The sequence below is a fragment of the Lipophrys pholis genome (genome assembly GCF_963383615.2).
Source record: "Lipophrys pholis genome assembly, chromosome: 18".
Lineage (NCBI taxonomy): Eukaryota > Metazoa > Chordata > Actinopteri > Blenniiformes > Blenniidae > Lipophrys > Lipophrys pholis.
Genome location: NC_137646.1, coordinates 11,466,648 through 11,486,832, shown reverse-complemented (window position 1 = coordinate 11,486,832; position 20,185 = coordinate 11,466,648). Strand labels below are relative to the sequence as shown.

General features: G+C 42.4%; 2 protein-coding genes across 3 annotated transcripts; one reads left to right on the top strand and one right to left on the bottom strand.

Annotated features, from left to right (window-relative positions):
• The first annotated feature begins 228 nt into the window (after positions 1 to 228).
• Positions 229 to 6,524, top strand: cUnh11orf68 (chromosome Un C11orf68 homolog). Its single transcript, XM_080486877.1, has 3 exons — positions 229 to 289; positions 607 to 1,355; positions 5,001 to 6,524. The coding sequence occupies exons 1-3, from the start codon at positions 250 to 252 to the stop codon at positions 5,106 to 5,108; spliced, it is 897 nt and encodes a 298-aa protein (XP_080343003.1). The 5' UTR covers positions 229 to 249; the 3' UTR covers positions 5,109 to 6,524.
• Positions 1,677 to 16,975, bottom strand: rela (v-rel avian reticuloendotheliosis viral oncogene homolog A). 2 transcript variants are annotated; one of them, XM_080486876.1, is made up of 11 exons: positions 16,769 to 16,952; positions 15,205 to 15,237; positions 14,932 to 15,071; positions 14,026 to 14,171; positions 9,606 to 9,697; positions 8,143 to 8,277; positions 7,158 to 7,262; positions 5,076 to 5,291; positions 4,914 to 4,994; positions 4,259 to 4,342; positions 1,677 to 4,097 (listed from the first exon to the last, which is right to left on the bottom strand). In XM_080486876.1, exons 1-11 carry the CDS (start codon positions 16,773 to 16,775, stop codon positions 3,307 to 3,309), a joined length of 1,830 nt encoding a protein of 609 aa, XP_080343002.1. In that variant the 5' UTR covers positions 16,776 to 16,952; the 3' UTR covers positions 1,677 to 3,306. The 2 variants fall into 2 exon arrangements, with proteins under 2 accessions (XP_080343002.1, XP_080343001.1); XM_080486875.1 differs by having other exon boundaries at positions 1,684 to 4,097; positions 14,932 to 15,077; positions 16,769 to 16,975.
• Positions 16,976 to 20,185: the final 3,210 nt, after the last annotated feature.

The window sequence follows — 20,185 nt, the reverse complement described above, 5'->3', positions numbered from 1 at the left end:
CCTTGAAAACGGTTTTCGAGTTAGGGGGGGAAATCTGACTCTTGGGAAGGCAGTGTTAAAATTCCTCCACTCCTCTGGGTTGTATGAGAGGATTTGAGCTGGTGGAGTAATATTTTGTGTGGACGGTGGAGGGCAGCATTATACCGTACGGTGTACACCCTTCCAGAAAGGCAGAAGAAGAAGAAGCAGCAGCGGAAGAAGCAGAAGCCGAAGAAGAAGAAGGAGGACCCGGCCGGAGCTCTGCTGCGCATGCGCGGGACGTCAACAGGGAAACAAAGTTCGACGACAGGTACGGTAAACTGTAAACCCTGCGCACGATTATCGTTACTAACAAACATATTTACAATCTATAACGTTGGATATGTTTAGCATTCGCTCTTCGCAGCGCCGTTAGATCGCCTCTTTCTCCACATATGTACTCTTGTAGAGAAGCTAGCTCGCCGGCTAATAGCAACACAGCTGAGGCAGAGGTTTTCCTTATCAGCCGGAAGTGTGGCACAAACTTGTGCGAATTGCAAATGGGGAGACGTTTATGTAGTTGTGTGATGCTGAGCTAAGAGGCTAAGAGGCTGGCTCACACATCTACGTGTTTCTTTCTGCCAACAGACTCCATCAGCTTCTTCATGGAGGAGGAAGAAGCCCCCACAGATGGCGAGGTGGAGACCCCGTCTGCAGAGACCTACGCAGCCGAGTCCATGGCCGCAGACATGGACCCTTGGATCGTGTTCGACTCCAGGAAAACCCCGAGATCCGAGTTCGAGGGCTGGCTGGAGACCAACAGGCCCTCGCAGGTGTGCAGGTTCGGGGACGAGGAAGGCAGGGCCAGCCCCGTGGGGTGGATCGCCGTGCTGGGCCCGACCCACAGCGGGTGCAGCGGGGACGTGTCCGGCCTCCAGGAGAGCTGGGAGAAACTTTTGTCCGGCTCCAGGCCCGTCAACTTCCAGACAGTCAAGGAGCTGGCCCTGAACCACGGCGTACTCTCCGGCAAGTGGCTCATGCACTTGGACTCGGGCTTCAAGCTGGACCACGCGTGGGAGTGCGTGGCCAGGGCCACCCTGGAAGGCAAGATCTACTCCGTTAAGGTCAGCCCGTTCAATCCCAAGAGCGAAAGCCGGCAGGTCATTTGTGCCTACAATCAGAACTTCACGGACGAGAGCGAGATCATGAGGCTGGATTCGGTCATCCGTGCCACGGGGGTCAAGTGCCCACTGTCCTACAAGCCGGACGTGTACTCGTACCTGGGGATCTACAGGAACAACCGCTGGAAGATGTGTCCCACCATATACGAGAGCAAATTCGACCTGGAGTGCGTCCCCAGACGCTCGCACATTGTCAACAAAGTCACCAACCTGGAGGTGACATAAGTGTGTGTATGTGTGTGTGTGTGTGTGTGTGTGTGTGCGTGCGTGTCCCAGCTGCTGGGCTGTGCGGTACTGACATTACTGTGTTCAATTTTCACCTCCAGCTCTTCCTTTTCTCGTTAAAACAATCATGATTTCATCTGATTTTTAACTGGCCTGTTTTTGTTATTGCCAAGTAAGAAGAGCTTCTGTTAAAAAAAAATTTTTTTGTTCCTACGCACAGTTTTAGGCCGTTTCTTTTCTACACAATCCTCCTTTCAGTTCTGTGCTGAACCACAATTACAGACTTGCCAAATAAAGTCGAGCTTTGAAGTCCAGATGTTCAATGTGGTGCTTTTTTATTGTGTCTTGGATGATGACAGTCATTCATTGCAACAAAACGAGAAGCATAATTACATTGATAAGGCTGTGCAAAAATATCCACGCTTAGGCACATATCGATATTTTTTTTAAATGTTTATTTTTAGGTTGGTGGGCTGTTGCCAGGACGTGACTTACGTTAGTTCTTTGAGTGTGGAAACTATCTCATGTTAATTTTGGATAGATACATTTCATATTTTTGTTTTGCAGTTTTTCGATAAACTGGAACATCAGAATGAATCAAGTCTTTTACCAACATGAGATCGTCCCTGATGATACTCGGCCCCATCCAAAAATATATTTTTGTACAGAGTGAGAAACGGTCGTAGCCGTTGTTGAAATAACTATTACAAGTGATGTAAGCTGCAGTTAATGATGCTTATTTACATTTAGACCTTCATTTGAGCAACTTGCAAACGTCCAGATACCAATCTCTAGAGAAGAACCCCTCCCTCAAAAAGACAAACATCTTATTACACGTTTAAAAGGTACAGTATGTAATATTTCTACAAAACCCAAAAGTAACATACATACAAACCGAAATTACTCTTGCAATACCATTTCCAGACACTAGGGGGTACAGTGAGTCGGTAACTCACTGCTGCTACCTAGTGCAGTCTTTATAAAGAAAAATGAAGAGACACCATATACAATGTTTTTTTTTAAAGTGAATCTAGTAACCCAGCACACTTTACTTTTCCTCTTTCATGCGGCTTCGTCTTCTATTGTTCGGAGGTTTATCCTGAAGATATCGACTCATAAGAGATTGTTGTGCCATTACAGTGCACAGGATTCATCAGATAAATTATGTTGCATTGAATGCAGGTGTAGCGACGGTGATAACTTTCACGAGCCACCGTGTTTGAGAAATACATTTTGCCGCTAGAAGCTTTGGACCTGATTCCAGTACTGTAAGGGTTAATACAGTACATGATCCAAGTGTCCAACTTCTCTTTCATCTGGGTCTACAATTCTGATTAAACTTGTCTTTATAAAAACACCCTCCAAATCTAGAGTTTGACAAACAAGTCTTCAATTTACAGACACGCCGGTTGAGTTTCAGAACTGCAACACTGCTTTCTTGCACTAATTCCTAAAACAATGTGTAAGAAGTCACTTGATGAACACAACTAAAAGTGAATCTGCTGGAGTGAAAATGACAGAATAATAAGTAATGCATGTTACCACAATCTTAATAGTGTACCTTTAAAATAACAAAAAGGCCGACTAAACTTGAGCATTTCCGTGACCACAGTTACAAATGACAGGACAAAAACAACCACAAGCTGCACATGTTAATGTTTCATTGAGATTTTTTGCTTTTGTTTGCTTTTTCTGAAAAAGATACATATTGACATTTCTCGGATGATTTTGATTCGAGTGGGATCGTGTCGGATAAAGCTGTGCAAAACCAACAAAGAGACGGCCACAACAAGTCTTTCTGCTACGTTTTCTCTCCTCCGGCTCGTCCTGGCTCGTTTGTAATCGCAACAAAAAGGAGTCCTGACGGCTGGAGGGGCCACTGGCCAGTGGTTTTGTAAAAGTGTCTTATTGGAGAGGGAAGAAATGAAAGAGTCACACAGATCTAAGTCTGGTGTCCCGACACGAACCCGGCGTGGCTTCCACTGGTGAAGATGGAGATGAGGCGGTCCTCGTCGGCCGACATCAGCTCGTCGAAGTCGTCCAGCACGGGCTGCCGGTGGCTGCTGTTGCTCGCCATCTCCATCATGCCCTGGTTCTGCAGCAGGTGGACGATGCTGTTGGGGTAGTTCATATAGGGGCTTCCTGGGTTGTCGGAGGCCGAGCTGTTCTGCATGGCGGCGGTGGCGGCGGAGGGGTGGCAGGGCCCCGGGGCCTCGCTCAGGAGGCCCACGAAGTCGTCCATGTTGAGGCTGTCCAGCGTGCCCGGGACCTGAGTCTCGGAGAAGCTGGGGAACTCCAGGATGTCCTCGTCGACCCTGAACTGGGAGGCCTGCATGCCGAAGGGGCCGGCGGCGCCCTGAGGGGGGCCGGTGGCGCCCTGGGGGCCTGACACCTCCTGGGGGCCGGCCGGGGAGATGGAGGGGAAGAACTCGTGAAGGTCGGACAGGTTGACGGTGGGGTAGTCCTGCTGAACGGAGGAGGCGGTGGTGGAGGAGGAGGAGGCGGAGGAGGGAGCTGCCGCTGCCAACAGGGGGAAGGAGAGCACCAGAGGGGCTTTGGGCTGCGGGCCCAGGTTCAGACTCTCCATGATCTTCACCGTCTGGCTCGTGGTCACTGCGGAGAGGGAAAGAGACGGCTCCACCTTGGGCTGGACCGAGAAGAGCTGGCCGGGCTGGTTGTAGGAGAACGGGGGCTGGGCTTTGGCTCCGCTGGCACCAGGGGGCGCCGCCGCAGCTGAAAAACACAGGATAAGAAATGAGCTTCACAAGAAAAGTCCTCAGAATTCAAACAGACAGAAACTGAGGTAAAAGACAATTACCAAGAATTAGAAACGAGGACAAGAATCCAAGGCTACGTGTCTTTACAGAAATGTGTACTGAGTGGTTGAGGCTCACCAGCTTGCGCGCTCATCGGTGGAGGCTTGGCCGTGCCTGTCCTCCGTGCCTGGCTTATGTGGCGTCTGTCTTGTGGAATAGACACTGAAAATCCAACAGGAAGGACAGTGGAGTTTGTAGGACAACTGTGAATACCCTCCAACACATGCAAGTCATGCAATTATTCAATAACAAGAACATGTTTGTCTCTTTTCTTTTTAATTATTCATCCAGAACCTTCTTATATCTTCCTGCTGCTGTTTTTCTGACCGTATAGAACACATTTCTCTCTGATGAATTTAATGTCCCGTTGCTCGCGGCCGGGAAGCAGCCCCACAGCATGATGATACCACCACCGTGTCATTTACAGTTGGCAGCTTCTGGGTGTCATGTGTCTCAGAAAGACTTTAGTCACTTTGAACATTCACTTCAGTTGTGCTGTTCCTCATGATCTCCGACTTCCACATCAGTCCAACTCTCTGTCCAACGACTTCTTCTGAGCTCCACGTCCGTCAAGCATCCGGACACATTAAAAGCACACGTATTTCAGACTCCACTGATAAAGCTTAGTCTCAGTTCTGCACTTAAAAAAACTTTAGAGTACCAAGAAATGTGATGGTGGTTGTTTTGGCCTGATGTATCAAGGAAGAGCGATTGAAGCTGGTGGTCTACGTACCGGTGGAGAGCATGGGCCCCAGCTTCAGGCCCTGAAACATCTCTCCCGTGCGTTTTCTCTTCTCACTCAGCCTGTACTCATCTGCAGGGGTCAGGAAAAGACAAAACGTTTGGTCAAGCAGTTCACGCGACGTCCGGCCGGGAGCTGAGGGCCGATTCTCACCTGGGTCGGCCGGCAGGTACTGGAAGTCCATAGGCTCGCTGACCTCCCGGTCGGAGGGCCGGCGCAGCTGCATCTTCACTCTGATGGGCTCGGTCAGGTTGGTGTCGCGGTACGGCGGCGTGCGGAACACGATGGCCACCTGCCGGTGGACGTCCGCCTGGGAGAACGTGCCCTTCCCTTCCCAGGAGTCCTGGAAGAAGCGCACCTCGATGTCCTCTGCGAGACGGGGGACGGACATGCAATGGAACGTGAGCTTACACTACGAAGACAGTCCATGCAAACTATATGATGGCGACAGCAAGGACAATCTTCATCTTCTCTGCATCTTGAAATACTGATTTTTATATTTTTATTGCTTTTTTGAAACCCTGGACCGACGAGACTGGAAGAGATTTGGGTTGCGAGAGTGAATCCGAATCAGAAAGCTCAATGGGTTTAAAGCAGAGGACAAAGAAATATATTTATAGTATTGATAAGGTTTGGTTTATCGCGGTTTATGGTTTAGATGTATGTACAAATGTCCTTTTCGTTTCTCAGAGCTGCTGAAACTTTCCACTTTCTCAGTTCTGATGGATTTTCCCCGACCCAGATTTTGGATCTTTTCCCCAGTTACACATAAAATCGCAACAAGACTCCTCACCTACATAAAAAAAATCTACACCTCGCTCCCAAACGAGCGTTTTCTGCGAGAGACTAGTGAAAGGAGTGCTGCGTCACACCTGCTGCTATGCAACATCAACAACAACCCAAGATAAACAATTGGCCTCAAATGTTTAGTGTCTGAGCCAAAGGGCGTTTAAAAAAAAATAAAGACACGTGAGCAGCTTTCATTGACAACATGGGAGACACTAGAAGTAATAGTGGAGTACAAGAGTCCTAACCTATTGTTCTCCTGACTTTTGTTCTATGAGCTATGTAGTATTCGGAGGAGTTCCCTGCTGCTCGGCACGAAGGCGCGAATCAAGCAGTGCTGAGAACTGATGGAATTGGGAGCAGGCAAGTTGTGGGTTTTACTTTCAGGTTGACTTCTTTGATGACTGCTTGGATATTTGACCGTGAGAACAAACCTCACATGGTCACTAAGATGTACCATGGAAGGACCAATAAGTCATTCAGATTCAATATGAACAGTCGGAATCCAGCTTCAGTCCTTCTGCAACAGGAGGATCCTGCTGCATCTTATTCTATTGGACCGGGCCGTAGTCTGATTGTCTGGTTCCATTCCATGATGGACTGGAGACATCTTGCAGAAAACAATACACTACAGACTTTAACAATGAGAGCACACAGACATTCGTGTGGACAGACAGGGTTGGATTATTAGGGTAAATGGACTGGGGGTTGCTATTGGAAACGGCTGTAGAGCAGCGTTCTATCATTCTACCCCTCCATTCCTCCATGTTGAAGCATTTGATTCAGACACTTCCAGAAATAAAGTGAAAGGAGCAGAAATTCACTATGTAATGCCCAAATGTTGAAAAATAAGCCCCAGCCTCATTTTCTTATGGTAAAGAGGGAATACATGATCCGTAGCTGCTGAGAATTAGATCCTCTCTTTTAGGATCAAGGTGAGTTTAACATGTCTGTATTTCACATGCTTTAGTTCGAAAACACCAATATCTAATGTAGTCCATATGATTTGATCTCAAAGCTCCATAACAGCAAATATGATGGGATGGCGGCGGCATTGGTGAAAAAATATAATACGAGGGAAGGAGATAGTAACTCGGTGTCTCCAGTTACTAATTATTATCTCATTCCCACGCGTTATTATTATTTTTTCTCTATGGGACGTAGAAGCGTAACTCTTCATGAGAGTATTAACTTATATTAAAGTTAAGTCCACGGTTCACTCTATCCTTCCTTTGTTGAACTGGTATCATGAACGCCGCGCTGCCAGTGAACGCCATGGTGAGTTAACTTTAACATCAAGATAACACTCGATTAACATTAACCCAGTTTGAACAACAAGATAACAGCGCTGTTAAAGTTAACGGTCGGTTAAATGTATTTTACGGCTAGTTAAACGATAACCGGGTTGTGAACAACCGGGCCCAGAAGTGTCAGTAAACTATGTTGTACCTTTCTGCACTTTGTCGCACAGCAGAAAGATCTCGTCGCCTCCTTTGCAGCTTCCAGAGTTGCGGTTGACCCTGCAGATCTTCAGCTCGGCTGTGTTCGGGGCTCCTGGAGGGCAGAAAAAAAAATCCTTCACTTTCCTATCTGTACAGTTTGTCCTTTCTTTCTTTCTTTTTTCCATTTTTCCATTTCCATTTTTATTGTTTCCCCTCATACGAGTCCACAACAAAGAAACATAAAATAAAGTGAGCAGATTATATTAATTTCAGGTAATAAAAAGGAAAAATACAAACAAAAATGCCAGAAATAGTAATTACATTAGGTAACATTGGTCATAGTGATAACTAATAATAAATAATAATTGAACAAAACAAAATGAATACAAAATAAATAAAAAAAAACTGTGAAACCAAAATAGCATTATACTAACCAAGACAAATGACCTGTAGGGAAACTTTTTTTCCTTTTAATTAACCCACCCCCCCTGCCAGTCAGGGATGGCTCACCGTAAATTTAATTTGTTATCATGCATGTCAGATACAGTATATACCGTATGTTAAGTTACACTCCTTGGTCTGTTAGGAATGTCCAATTTCCCATTTATTTGATAAATACGTCTCTCACAGTTTGTCGACGTCACATTTTCAAAGAGAAACTACACGTATAGTCACTGTTTCAAGTAAAATCTTACAAATCTGGAAGGACAAACTTCAACAGGAAATATGACTTGCTGGTGAATTTAAAAACAGCACTACAGAGATCTGGTGTTAACTGTGAGAAAAGTTTCACGTGGTCATGTTTCAAGGTCAATTCTTGTCAAAACCTCTGAGCTGACAGGAAAATGTAACAAGCAAAGAGGAACAAAGAGTGTCTGAGGGACTCGCAGGTTCCAAGAAGTGGACATTACATATTAGGGTACTGTGTGGAAGACGCCCAGACTTGCGCTTCAAGAAGATTTAACACTTGATTGTTTGCGTCGAGGACTCACGGTTGTCAAAGATGGGCTTGGACACCACGGGCTCCAGGGAGAACAGCTCCCCTGTGGGCAGAGTGATGGAGGCCTGGAAGCAGAGCCGCACCGAATTCAGGTCAAATTCCTCCTCCCACACCTTCGGCTCGGGAACTGCAGCCAAGACAGTGAAGGGAAAGGGTGTGGGTGAACAGTCAGGCCACATAACAGTCTGGCTTCCTGTCTCATGCGAGTGTCTGAACACCAGTAAGCACAGTCACAGGGAACAGGCATTGCTGTTGTAACAGGCAGCCATAGAAATATATATATACGTGTATGCAGACGATATCTGGGTTTATGTTCACTCACTTTGTTTTTAAGAAAGCAAAAGGTCAAAGCAACACAAGCTAAAGGTTTAAATACACTTTTGGAGCTTAAAAACAACGAGAAGCTGTAAGAAAAACTCAAACAAAAAAATCTTTCTACAATCTGTGATAGTAAACAGCTAAAAATCCTCTTTTCAGATACCGTGTCTTCGAATATAATCAGTCATTTTCAAACTAGCTTCTTGCACAGGCAGGCTAATTTAGGAGAAAAAAGTAACAAAATTGTTTTGATTAAGTAAAAAAAAAAAAAAGAAATACTGTATTTACGTCATAATAGTAACATAAAAACCTTTATTAGTGTAAAGGTTAAAACTACACTATGGAATTAGCTATAAACAGAAAAGTTCAACTAAAGCTATACTAGATACGTTTTAATACAAATTAAAGAACAGAGACACTAAGTCAGTGTTGGATTAAGTTGAAGTTGGCTAAAAAAGCGTTTCCTAGGCTACAGCACGATTTGGTTCATTTCTGCTCATTTCTAGCATGGCTCTAATGATAGCAGGTTCATGCGAGCAAAAAATTAACTCAATAAATGAATAAAGACAATACTTTCACAAACGATATGAATTTCATTCATTTCTAGGAAAGTGAAATTAATTTAAATACAGTTTAACAGTGGCATGAGCTCAATCTATACGTTAATAAAAACAGTGACAATAAAGGCTAAAATGGGGAAATAAGTGGGTAAAATGGTTAAAAATGAAAATATGCCAAATATATACAAATAAAGCACATAAATACAAAACTGTGCTAAAAGTAAAATATATTATACTTACCTAAATATTTCCAAGACCTAAATATTATTAATATTAATTAATAATAAAATGTAAATAATTCTACATATTATTATTATTATTATTATTATTAATAATAATAAAAAAATCTAAGTAATTTTATGTAAGAAATACAATAAAAAAGTATTCATCGATCAATTAATAAAATATCCTAATAATTCATTAATAATAATACATTTCATTTTTTAAGGCACTTTACATTTAAACAATCTCTAAGTACTACAGAGAAAAAAAAACATTTAAAAGGTAGGTCAAGGAAAGAAATGAGCTCACATTACCCTGTAGCTCTAGGCAATAAAACAGACATAGGACCACTCACTGTTAAACGGGTTGTTGTTGGTCTGCAGTCTGCATGTGATGGCCTCGTTCACGTCCTTCTTCTTCACACACTGGATTCCCAGGTTTTGAAAACTGAAAGCGCAAACAGTCGCAGACAGAAACCAGTGAGGCCCGGACGAACACGAGCAGTGGTGTAGTGATTCGGCAGTCGTGGAATTTCCGATACTCACTGGGTTAACCAATCCAAATTTAGCAGATGAGTTTCCAAAAGGAGGTAAAGCGTTGGATTATGTTCCTATTCTACATGTATTTCCAACAGCCCGTTCTTTTAACTTTGTTGATTTACTTCATGAAGGCCTCAGTGTGGTCCAGAGATGACATACAGAACGTCATTATTCGTAAATAACAAAATACGTTGTAGCGCCACATTCAATTCAGTGTGAAGCAACATCATCCAGTTACAGTCTAATGAAAATACCAGAGACGGAAACATTTTGACAACTATTGCTATGCACACGGAAAAGTAATAATCTTTGAAAATGCTGTAGTTTGCATGCCAGGCCACTAGTTGGGGCTGTGGCTTGGTGATGAGACACAGCTACGGAAACATTAAAGGGTCCTTGGTTGATACTTAGAATCTGACATATGTGAGAAAAGTGTCTCCATTGATGCAGATGATGGTGGAGGATAAGTACTCTGAAGTACTGAAGATGCTTCTGAACAAATAAAACGCAACAAAACTTCACCTTCACTTTCAAAACGTTGCGTGAACAGAACCTATTCTGACTTATGAAACCACATAGCTACTCCACCACAGCTTTCATCTTTTTTCTCTCTCTCATACTTCTGCTACTCTTCAAAATGTAACAGCACCGAGTCACAACGTCTCCTATTGGCTGTGTAGAATCTTGTTGAGTCAGCTGAAACATCTAGAATGACTGGTTCTGGCTCCGCCTACCAGCACGGCTACAGGGACGTCACTGTTCAGGCACCTTCAATCGGTAAAGCTGCACTCAAAAAAAAGACGAACTCATTAAATCTGATAAATTCTTCAATCGGCTCGGGAGAGCGTGTCCTATTATCCCACCTGAAGAAAGTGACGCCGACGGCTAATTAAGTTGAAAGCTAATCAAAGTTATTGATATAACTATATTACACTTGTTCCTTTCTATCGTGATGTTGATAGGTTTGGCATTTTCATAAAGTCTCGCTTTATTGTTCGATTCCAGCAATAAAATGGGACGTCGCTTTCAAAACGCCGCCACATTAACGCCAAACTTTTCTGAAAGGAAAACACACAAAAACGGCGGCGTAGTGCCTCAGTTCACCGAGACTGCCACTCTTAACCGTCATTTTAAAAAGAGTCCGACATGAATATTTACACTCCGTGGTGCGACACTACGAGCTCCTTTGTGCTCCGAACTCCACGCCGTGTTCTTATCTGTGGTATGTATCAGGCGCTTTCCAACGGCGGCCTTGAGCGAGATGAAAGAGTTTAGCAACCGTGTAGAAATTCCACGGGAGCATTCCTGAGGTGATACAGTCACAAAACAAAATAGCAGCGGCCACTATCAGCATAAAAGCCAGTGCACACAGGAACAACACAATTCTTAATGTTGCAATAGGAAACGTATCTTGCGTGTCGATCGGTTTGATCCGCGTTTTCTTTCACCAAATAGTCAAAATAGCCAAATTTCCTGATTCTTCTCTATGTTCATTTTAGTATAAAAGGTGAAGACCAGCCCACATTGACCTGCAAAGAGGAAGACGGCCACAACGATAGAATAATGATACAAAAAAAAAAAAGTTAAAAAAAAGGACAAAACTTAAAATCTTCTCCTGTGTTTTAGTGCAAATAAGTATTAAATTCCACATTTAATCAAAACGGGAACAAGATGTTTATAATGTGGAACGTGGACCCTGACCACTGAGGGCTCCACAAACTACTAATGTTTTTAAACAAAAACCTTTAAAAATAAAAAAAGCCTTAATTGTCTTTTATGTTCCTTTTAAGTCCAATAATACCTAAAATTGTAACTGTTTCTTTTGTTTACTTAGCTTTTCAATGTTTCCTGTAGCACTGAGATTGTTTAAATGTAAAGTGCGTTCTAAATACAATCTATTATTATTATTATTGGCGCCATCCAGTACACAAACCATGTCCTGTGCATGTAGGTTATTCTTCAAATAGTTAAAGTCAATAAAAGACTCGACTTGCGCTTTTGTTTGCCAAACTCTGCTGCCTGTTGTTTATCAGCAAACACACATCTCTGTTTCCAGATGTAAATGCTCTCCTCATGCTCCAGCCTTGATGCTAATGCTTCTCCTCTGGCAATCAGGAGACTGCAAACATGCAGACTCTGGTCTCCTGACTTATGACCGATCACCAAAACTGAGGCGCAGCGTTCGGACGTGTTTTTAGATTCTTCATCATGGAGGCAACGTTCACCACGACACCTGTAGTAATGTATTAATAAGGCTGGCGGTTTAAAATCTTCCCAACAGTTTCATTTTTGACAACGTCCCTCATGTGAAATTCTTTGAAGAAGTGGCAGCCTCCTGTGCCAACATGAAAATACTTCTCAGTCTCCCCCGACTTCCTCGTGCAATACCGCAATTCCTCTCTGGGCCTGGCGGGGGCGATCTGTCTGACTTCTCTCGAGTTGCTCCCGGCCCCGTTTACACTACGACGTTTGTTGCGTTATTTGTGTGTCCGTTTACACGACAACGTTGCTCGGAGCCACTGAAAACGCAACTTTTTGAAAAAGGTTTTTTCCTTTCTTTTTTTTTTTTTAAACTCTCAACTCCGTCTGTGTGGAAACGAGGGAAAATACTCCAACTTGTGAGTAGATGGACAATAATAGTCATGACTGCCGGTCCATATTCCAGCCCATATTCTATGAATAAATAAATGAATGAAACTTTGTGCTATAAACGCGACACGGTTTCACTTGAAAGGGAGCCTCGGTTTCCTGGCACAGTCAAAGAACGAGGCATCAAGGCTATGTGGCGTCTCTAAATTTTGATTATGGTTTAAAAAAAGGTATTTATCTTTATTATTTACTTGGCGGCATCTTTGAGTCCAACTTTCGTTTCCGTCTGTACACTATGACCGCGTTTACACGCCAACGTTTCCGGTGACAACGCATCGTTTTTGTGTTTTCGCGGCAGAAAAGCTTCGCGTTTACACGGAAACGTTTTGAATATGATGTCAGTTTACACAAAACAACAAACACTGAAACTGATGTAGTTACCATGTTCGGGCCCTAGTGGGCGATGTTGTTGTCTTCGACAACAAAAGTTGGGGCGAAAGTTATGCTTTTATTAGTGCTGTCAAAAATAACACGTTAATTAAAGTCACAACTTTGTTTCTAGAAATATTCAAATTCTCAAAGTGGTTGACCTGAACTCTAACAAAACCCAGACTTATGTTAGATGTTTATTAATTCATTAATTAATTAATGTTTTTATTATTTTGCTGATCTTGGAGAGAAACGGTTTCACGCAAAGCTAAAAGGACGTTATAAAAATAGACTTTGATTTAAATATAGTCTCTGTGTGTTGAGCTGACATTAATTCTGTGGTTTTCCCTCAATAAAGATCCATTACAAGGTTCAGACTTCAGTAGAAAAACAATGTGATTAATCACAATTAATGACAGAAAATTCACATGGAAGGGGTCACATGGAAATTGTAAAATGTGTGTACATCAGTGATAACATGAAGCAATTGAAACGACTGTGACAACTGATGGGAGGAGTGGTGTGGTGGATCAAATATCCTTGTAATCCATTGAATTCCATGGCGACAAATGTGGCGTTGGCGAAGGTCTGCGCGAGTGTAGTTCTAGTTTGCTTTTGTCATGAAATCACACATACATGTGCAGATAATAAACATTAACAATGGGGAGTAAAGGGAAACTCGTCACAGGTTTTAACAGACGTCATCACTGACTGAGTTGATCATACAATTTAATTCAACATTTTACTTAAATGTTTTGACCTCCGTCACGACTTTGAAACAAACAGCCTGTGGAGATGCAGAATATAAAAAAAACTAAGACTTTTTAGCCCCCAACCCATCCTGCTGAGCCCATGTCACGTGTAACACTTTGTAAACTAGTTTCGAGGGATGACAGGTCAGACAGTCCTCCGTCGACAGTACAACTTGTTTGTTTGCATTTCATCACTGCGACGGTGGAGTCACAGTACTCGAGTACTGTAAACACAGGTTAATTACACAGTTACTGTCAATTATTGTTGATGGGATGTTTTGAACCCTGCGGAGGCTCTGCCGGCTCTCCTGTTAATGTTTCACAGGCCTCCACACCCAGCGTCAAACTCGTTTCACCATGGCGACGGCAAACACCGCTCGACCCACCACGCCTGGCTCGAGGCCGGCGACACAACAAAACCCTGGGGCGTTCAGGCTCGGGCGCGCTCCCGTCCCCCCGGCCGTACCTGTGGATGCGCCTCTCCTGCAGGTCGGCCTCGTAGTAGCCGTGCTTGCAGTCCTTCCCCACCAGCTCGTGGGGGTGTGGCTTGTACGGCGCGTTCTTGGTCACCAGGGAGATGCGCACGCGCAGCGGCCCGCTGTAGTTGTGCACCTGCCCGGGAGGCATGGCGAAGGTTACCGAGCATCAAAAACACCTGCGTCAGTCAGTATAATGACTGGGTAATGAAGTTAGATTTAAAAAGGTTCAAATCATTGTGTCATTTAAAATTAACGTTACTAACTTTATCAACTTACAATTTCAGAACATAATTGTCTTTTTATATATTTTACGTCTTTAGTCATTTTTAGTCGTTTTAACAGTTTTAGGCTGTTTTTTATTTCAGGATTTTTATTTTTATTTTCAATTTTAGCAGTTTTTTTTCTTTTTGGGATAATAAAACTTTTTTCCATAACAGTTTTTAGCTTCTTTTTTTTAAACCATTTTTAGCTATTTTGGCTGTTATTTAAAAGAGTTTTTTAGCCATTCTGGTAGTTTATATTAAAGCTGTTTCTAGTGACGTTAGCCATTTGCAGTTTTTAGTTCTTTTACCAGTCATATCTATTTAAGAATTACATTTTATCTTTTTTATATCTAGATTGTTTAGTTTTTGTAAACAGTTGAACCCAATTGACCTTAATCTAACTATTTCTATGAGTTTCTCAACATAACTTTTTGGTTGGTTTTTATCTAGTTTTAGTGTTTTGTTGGGGTTTTCTGTAGTAGTTTGAGCTGTTTTCCCTTATAGGAACCAATTCTAGCAGCCCTGTAGCAGCTACAGAGGGGCTGTAGAGCCACTTGTGGCTCCAGAGCTGCATGTTGCAGACTCTCTGGTCGCAGACCTCTTGGCTAAGTATACATTTTGGGGACTGACCTTGATGGCCGGGTGGGTCTTGGTGGTGTCGTTGCTCTTCTCTCCGGGGATGCTGCCGGCCGAGCGCCCCTCACACTTGTACCTGAACCTCATGCCCCGCTGCTTGGGCTGCTCGATGATCTCGATGAAGGGGTTGGCTGCTGGGACTGGAAACAGAGCGGAGGGCAGTGAGACCTCGGACCTACGTCGTGTGTGTCAACACGGACGCCGCCGGGTCAATCGATTGGAGACAATGTTTGCTCGCGAAGCCTCGTGGCACTGACGGGAACTTACCTGGGTTGAGTGTGGCTATGTTCCATCTGTACCCTGGGGAGGACACGAAGGACCTGATGTTAGTCCAAACCTCACCGCAATGACAAAGCACGGGGACGGCAACAAGTCAAAAAAAACAAAAAAAAACTTCCCTCAACACATATTTGTGGTTTCAGTAAGAGTTTGTCATTTGTGGTGCGATCAGAGTGGAAATCTACCAGACTGTGGAGCGACATCCAGAGAGGTCGAAGGACGTTTCCCAGCTAAATATAATTACCGCTCATAAAGCGCCTGTCAAGTTCCCCCGGAGAAGAACAGGCGCGTGGGAAAAAAAGGCAAACAATGACAGGCAGGGTGTGATACGGGTGTCTGATTACCCGGCCTGCTGCTGGAGATCCTCAGTGTCTCTCACCTGACCCTTTACAAGCTGAAACATGCACTTTGCAGCCTAAACTGTGAAAAATCCTGCAATTTTAGGTTGGATTCAATCTTTTCTGACATGTGAATGCAAAAATCCTTCGTTTCATTCGTTTCATGTGCATTAAAAAGCACAATATAGACCCATCTGTCTACAATCACTGCACTATTGACTATTTGAATGAAACCGCTGCTTTGGATGCAAGGAAAGCGAAACCAAAAGTCTAACTAATTACATCATCAGCTAGGTACATATACCCTCATCTATCCATATCAAAAACAAAGCTTCTGGAACGAATGTGTCAATTTTACTGCACATGATCTTTTTTTTTAAAGGCTTTGTATCACTCTTCTCAATCACAACATCATCCAAAAATCTTATTCTATCCTAATGCAGGCAAGGATTAGGACGTGCACAACTTGACGCCATTTAGTAATCTATAAAATGAGGAAAGAACTATAGAAGGGATCAGAAATAAAGTTTCAGCCAGACTCCTTCATAAAATATTCCTATTTAGTGTTTAATAGCTGGAAGGCACGTGTTAAGAGTGTTATACAGTGAAAACGATGACTTTGTTTATAATTCTATATAAGCTCCTCTGATCGGCATACATACGTTGAACTTAATGGCCACAGAGATAAACAGGGAGTGCTATTTTAAATCATTTCCGTCTAAGGTGCCTGAAGTGGGCGTTTGCGAGCAGGGTTGACCACTTAAAAAAATAGATTTATAATGTAAATTAGTAATATTTAGAGGATTACGTGTAAGCCGAATGAAAGTTGACTTGTTGATAATACGTAACAACGTGTTGATAAGGTGATTAATGTTGCATATGTTTAGAAAATACCTAAAACATTTTAGATCGGGTGGTTTGAGAGCGGGGTTCTGCTGTTGTAGGAGCAGGCCGCTCTGGCGGCGCGGCTCTTCTTCACCCCGGTGAGCGAGCCGCAAAACCGGGGGGCTTCCACTCGGAAAGTGGCATTAAATCACTTTTATATAACTTTATACGCGTGTTTTCCTCGAATGACAGCTAGATTGAAGCTGTTTCTGGCGCTGTCTGTCTCAACTAACTGACTCCTCCAGCGATACGCGGGGCTTTCCCCTGAGCGCACAAACAACTCCCCGCACGGCTCTGCTCCTCCCGCGGGGAGCCGCGGCTCCGCTCACCGTCCATGGCTGCGTCCGAGTCGGCGTCACGCTCCTCCGTGTGCCGTCGCCGCTGTCAGCCCCGGGGCGCAGTTTTTTCTTTGTTGTTGTTGTTGTTGTTTAGAGAAGAAAGAAGCTCCGGACGCTCCAGGCACCGCGTTGTGGACTCGGAAAACTTCTTGACAGGGCGGATCGGGGCGCCTCCGTCACTCCGCCCACCGCGGTGTCAAGCTACCGGGAGGCGAACGGTCGCTCCTCCCGGTCTTCCGGTGCCGCCGGCGGCCGAGCTCTTTGATTTCACTCAAAACACACCAAGTATCCTGTTTAGAATATAAAAACTATGTTGTAATTTTCAGTTAATATCTTAATCCTTTTCCCTTCGTTTATTGATTTATTTGATCACAAACTCATTTTACTGTTTGACAGTATCGACCTGATACCTGATAGAGGTATCAATATTGGCACATCCTTAATAAACATAATAAATAATATGACAAACTTGCTTTTCTGGAAAAAATAAACTTCCATGAGTCCATGTGATCAAAATTTGTTGTAAAGCGTAAAACTGACCAAAAAGCACTGTTTATTACAACTTATAGGGAAATTAAATACCTGAACAAGCTAAAGTACTCACCTAATAAATAAAAAAGGTTTTTTTAATCATAAAAATGATTGAATCTCATTTAGTTGTCAGAAATGTCTGTTTGTTTACTGCAAAGGCTTGGAAAGTAATAGAACGAAGCCATTGTAAATATATTAACATGTGGAACTACATTCTGAAATCCCGATCTGGTTTCATATTTGTTTTTTGTTTGTTTTTTGTTTGTTTTTTTAAAGGCTGAAATGACTAGTGTGAAGAGTTTTGTTGATTCTTTTTTTCCCATTAATGAAGTGTAGAGGAATATTTAAAGAATTAAATTACAAAATGGTCCTTTTATAATTGTTTTCTGTTAACATTTAACATATTGAACTTTTTTCTCCAAAGTCTATACTATTTACTGGCAATGGGTCCTAATTAAATAATTAATGATAATAACTTATAATGTGAAAAATATAAGGAAGTTTCTTGTTCAACTTCCTCTTGGCGTGAGACAAGTCATGCAATGGAAGACAACAACGAAACAACAAATTGGGTGTCACATGCTGAACCTTTCAATTTGATGAGAAAGATGAGCCTATGCTGCTTCTTGTTACGTGGTCATATACTTTATAAAAGTTGTGTTACGATTGGAAACAACAGATTAGAAGCATCTTGTATACATACATAGATGGAATAGCAGCAGGTCTTTGAAAAACATAAATACCTTATGGACTAATCATCATCATCATCATCATCTTTATTACAGACAAAGAAGTCCCCCCCCAGAAAATCACAAAAACTTAACACAAATACATTAAACTGGGAATAAATCAGTATAAAAATATCAGAAATAGACCAATCACAGACAAGTACAAAATCACACTATTTATAAATACCAATACCAAATACCAAGGATGACTGGTGTTCTGAGTTGGGGGGGGGTAATATAGAGAAGAGGGCGTGGTTTAAAGTGGGCCAGTTAATAGGCTTTAATAAATAGTGTGGTTAAAGGGGGCGTGGTCAAATGGGATGTTTACGGACTGGACTAAAGGGGGTTTTCAGATGTTGTTCCTTGTATTTCAGAAGTTCAATTAAATGTGTTTGCTTCAGGCTGAATTACAACAGTTTACGTCCCCTAATCTTTAGCGTTAGCCAAAAGCTGTTGCTAAAACGGTTATTATTTGAGTAACCTCTTGTTGACTGGAGGAAACAACCAATTATTCCTGAGCAGTAACTCCTGTGACAGTAATCCTCTTGAAGTTACAATAGCATTAGCCTCAGCGATCTTCATAGCGGTTACTAATTTCGCTAAACCCCCGCCGACTGGAGAAATGAGTCATTAACCCTGACCTGACGACTTTCTCCTCAAGGCAACATTAAAGACCTCCTGCTATGAGTGTCATTAATACGAGTCTTTGTCAACAGTGAGTTAGTTACAGAGCATCTTGCTCCACTAACTGATGTAACCTTAGATAATCTAGATTATAGAGCATCTTCCTACGATTCACTGATTTATCTTCAGCTAAGATCCACAAAATAGAGCGTCTTCCTGCCAGTGACTGTTGCATGCTCTCATTTTGAAGGGAGGTGAAGTCCCTTCCTGTTGTCCCACAGGCTGAATTGACAGAGCTGCTCTCGGTCTCTCGTCTCTTCCTGTGCACAGAAACTTCTCCTCCCACGCATCTGCGCGGAAATACCCAGATGACGCACTTGAAAAGAAGAGAGAAAGAAGTTGTGAGTGGGAGAGGCAAACAACATAACTTGTGGCTTTAGTCATAATTTGGAGGAAAAGCTCTCCCAGGACTTTCTCCTGTCAACACACTCACACACTCACACATCACTGTCTTAGTGCTTTTTACACGTTTAGCAATTTGTTATTGTTTTATCAACTGTGTAAACCAGTTTTGCTGTTGCAATGAAGAGTGCTAAAAGTATTTCCAAAGAGTTTCTGCTGTGCAAACTGGATTAAGATAAGATTGAAATGAGGTTGATTCCCTTATAGTCTTGTGGAAGCTGCATAGAGCCCGTCAGATGCTTTAGTGATCATTCATCTTTTAGCATTTTATATGTTAAACTGAAAATGATCCTTTCATTCACTAAAATCTTTGAACAATTCTGACACTTTATGGCCAGCAGGGGGCGCCAGAGGAGAATAAATGGAGGTTTTCTGGCAGTATGCAGCCTCACATGTAAAACACAAAGTCTTGATATTTGCAAACATACAAATCGTTGTGAACGTAGATTTTCAAGTCTGTTTAATATTAATTTCAAAGGATCATATTGATATCAAAGTTCATGTAATTAAAAAAATAATCAAACAACCTGTTGTCCCTGATGCATTCAGGTACACTCAGAAATAGAATTCTCCAGTCGCAAATTGGTTTCACCGTGCCCCAGATTAAAATCTTTAAATTGTGGTATTCGATCATAGAAATGGTTTTTAATTTGTTTTGTGAAATATATGCTAATTTCAAAAGATTGTGGGGAATTTGTTGTTTGCATTGGTGTCTGAAAATGGGTTTGAAATACTTAAGATTGAGCAGATAACGTTCATTTCTCATTGAAAACGTTGTTTTTCTTGGATCAAAACATTTAAAACAAACTTAAAATGACAAGCTTGCAGTCATAACGAAATGTGATTTTGTCATCCAACGTCCAAAAAGGGGAAACAATGAAGAAGAATAAACTTAAAGAGAAAACAGAAAAAGCTTTAAAAACTTGATAGAAATTGATGAATAAACAAAACGAAAAGAAAAAGTTCGCACAACATAATGCATATAATGTAATACTCTGACAAAAATAATTATAATTTAGGATTATCTCGTACAAGAAGACGGGAGCGGTAAAAAGCCTCCTTC

Bases quoted from the DNA above. Each gene is read 5' to 3' on its own strand.
- rela (XM_080486875.1), bottom strand. The intron at 4,995-5,075 runs GTGAGAATCGGC...TGACCCCTGCAG, and splicing joins GTACCTGCCGGCCGACCCAG to ATGAGTACAGGCTGAGTGAG. The intron at 4,098-4,258 runs GTGAGCCTCAAC...TGTGTTTTTCAG, and splicing joins ACCGATGAGCGCGCAAGCTG to CTGCGGCGGCGCCCCCTGGT.
- cUnh11orf68 (XM_080486877.1), top strand. From the start codon at position 250: ATGCGCGGGACGTCAACAGGGAAACAAAGTTCGACGACAG. The intron at 290-606 runs GTACGGTAAACT...TTCTGCCAACAG, and splicing joins GAAACAAAGTTCGACGACAG to ACTCCATCAGCTTCTTCATG. The intron at 1,356-5,000 runs GTGACATAAGTG...ACTCATCTGCAG, and splicing joins ACAAAGTCACCAACCTGGAG to GGGTCAGGAAAAGACAAAAC.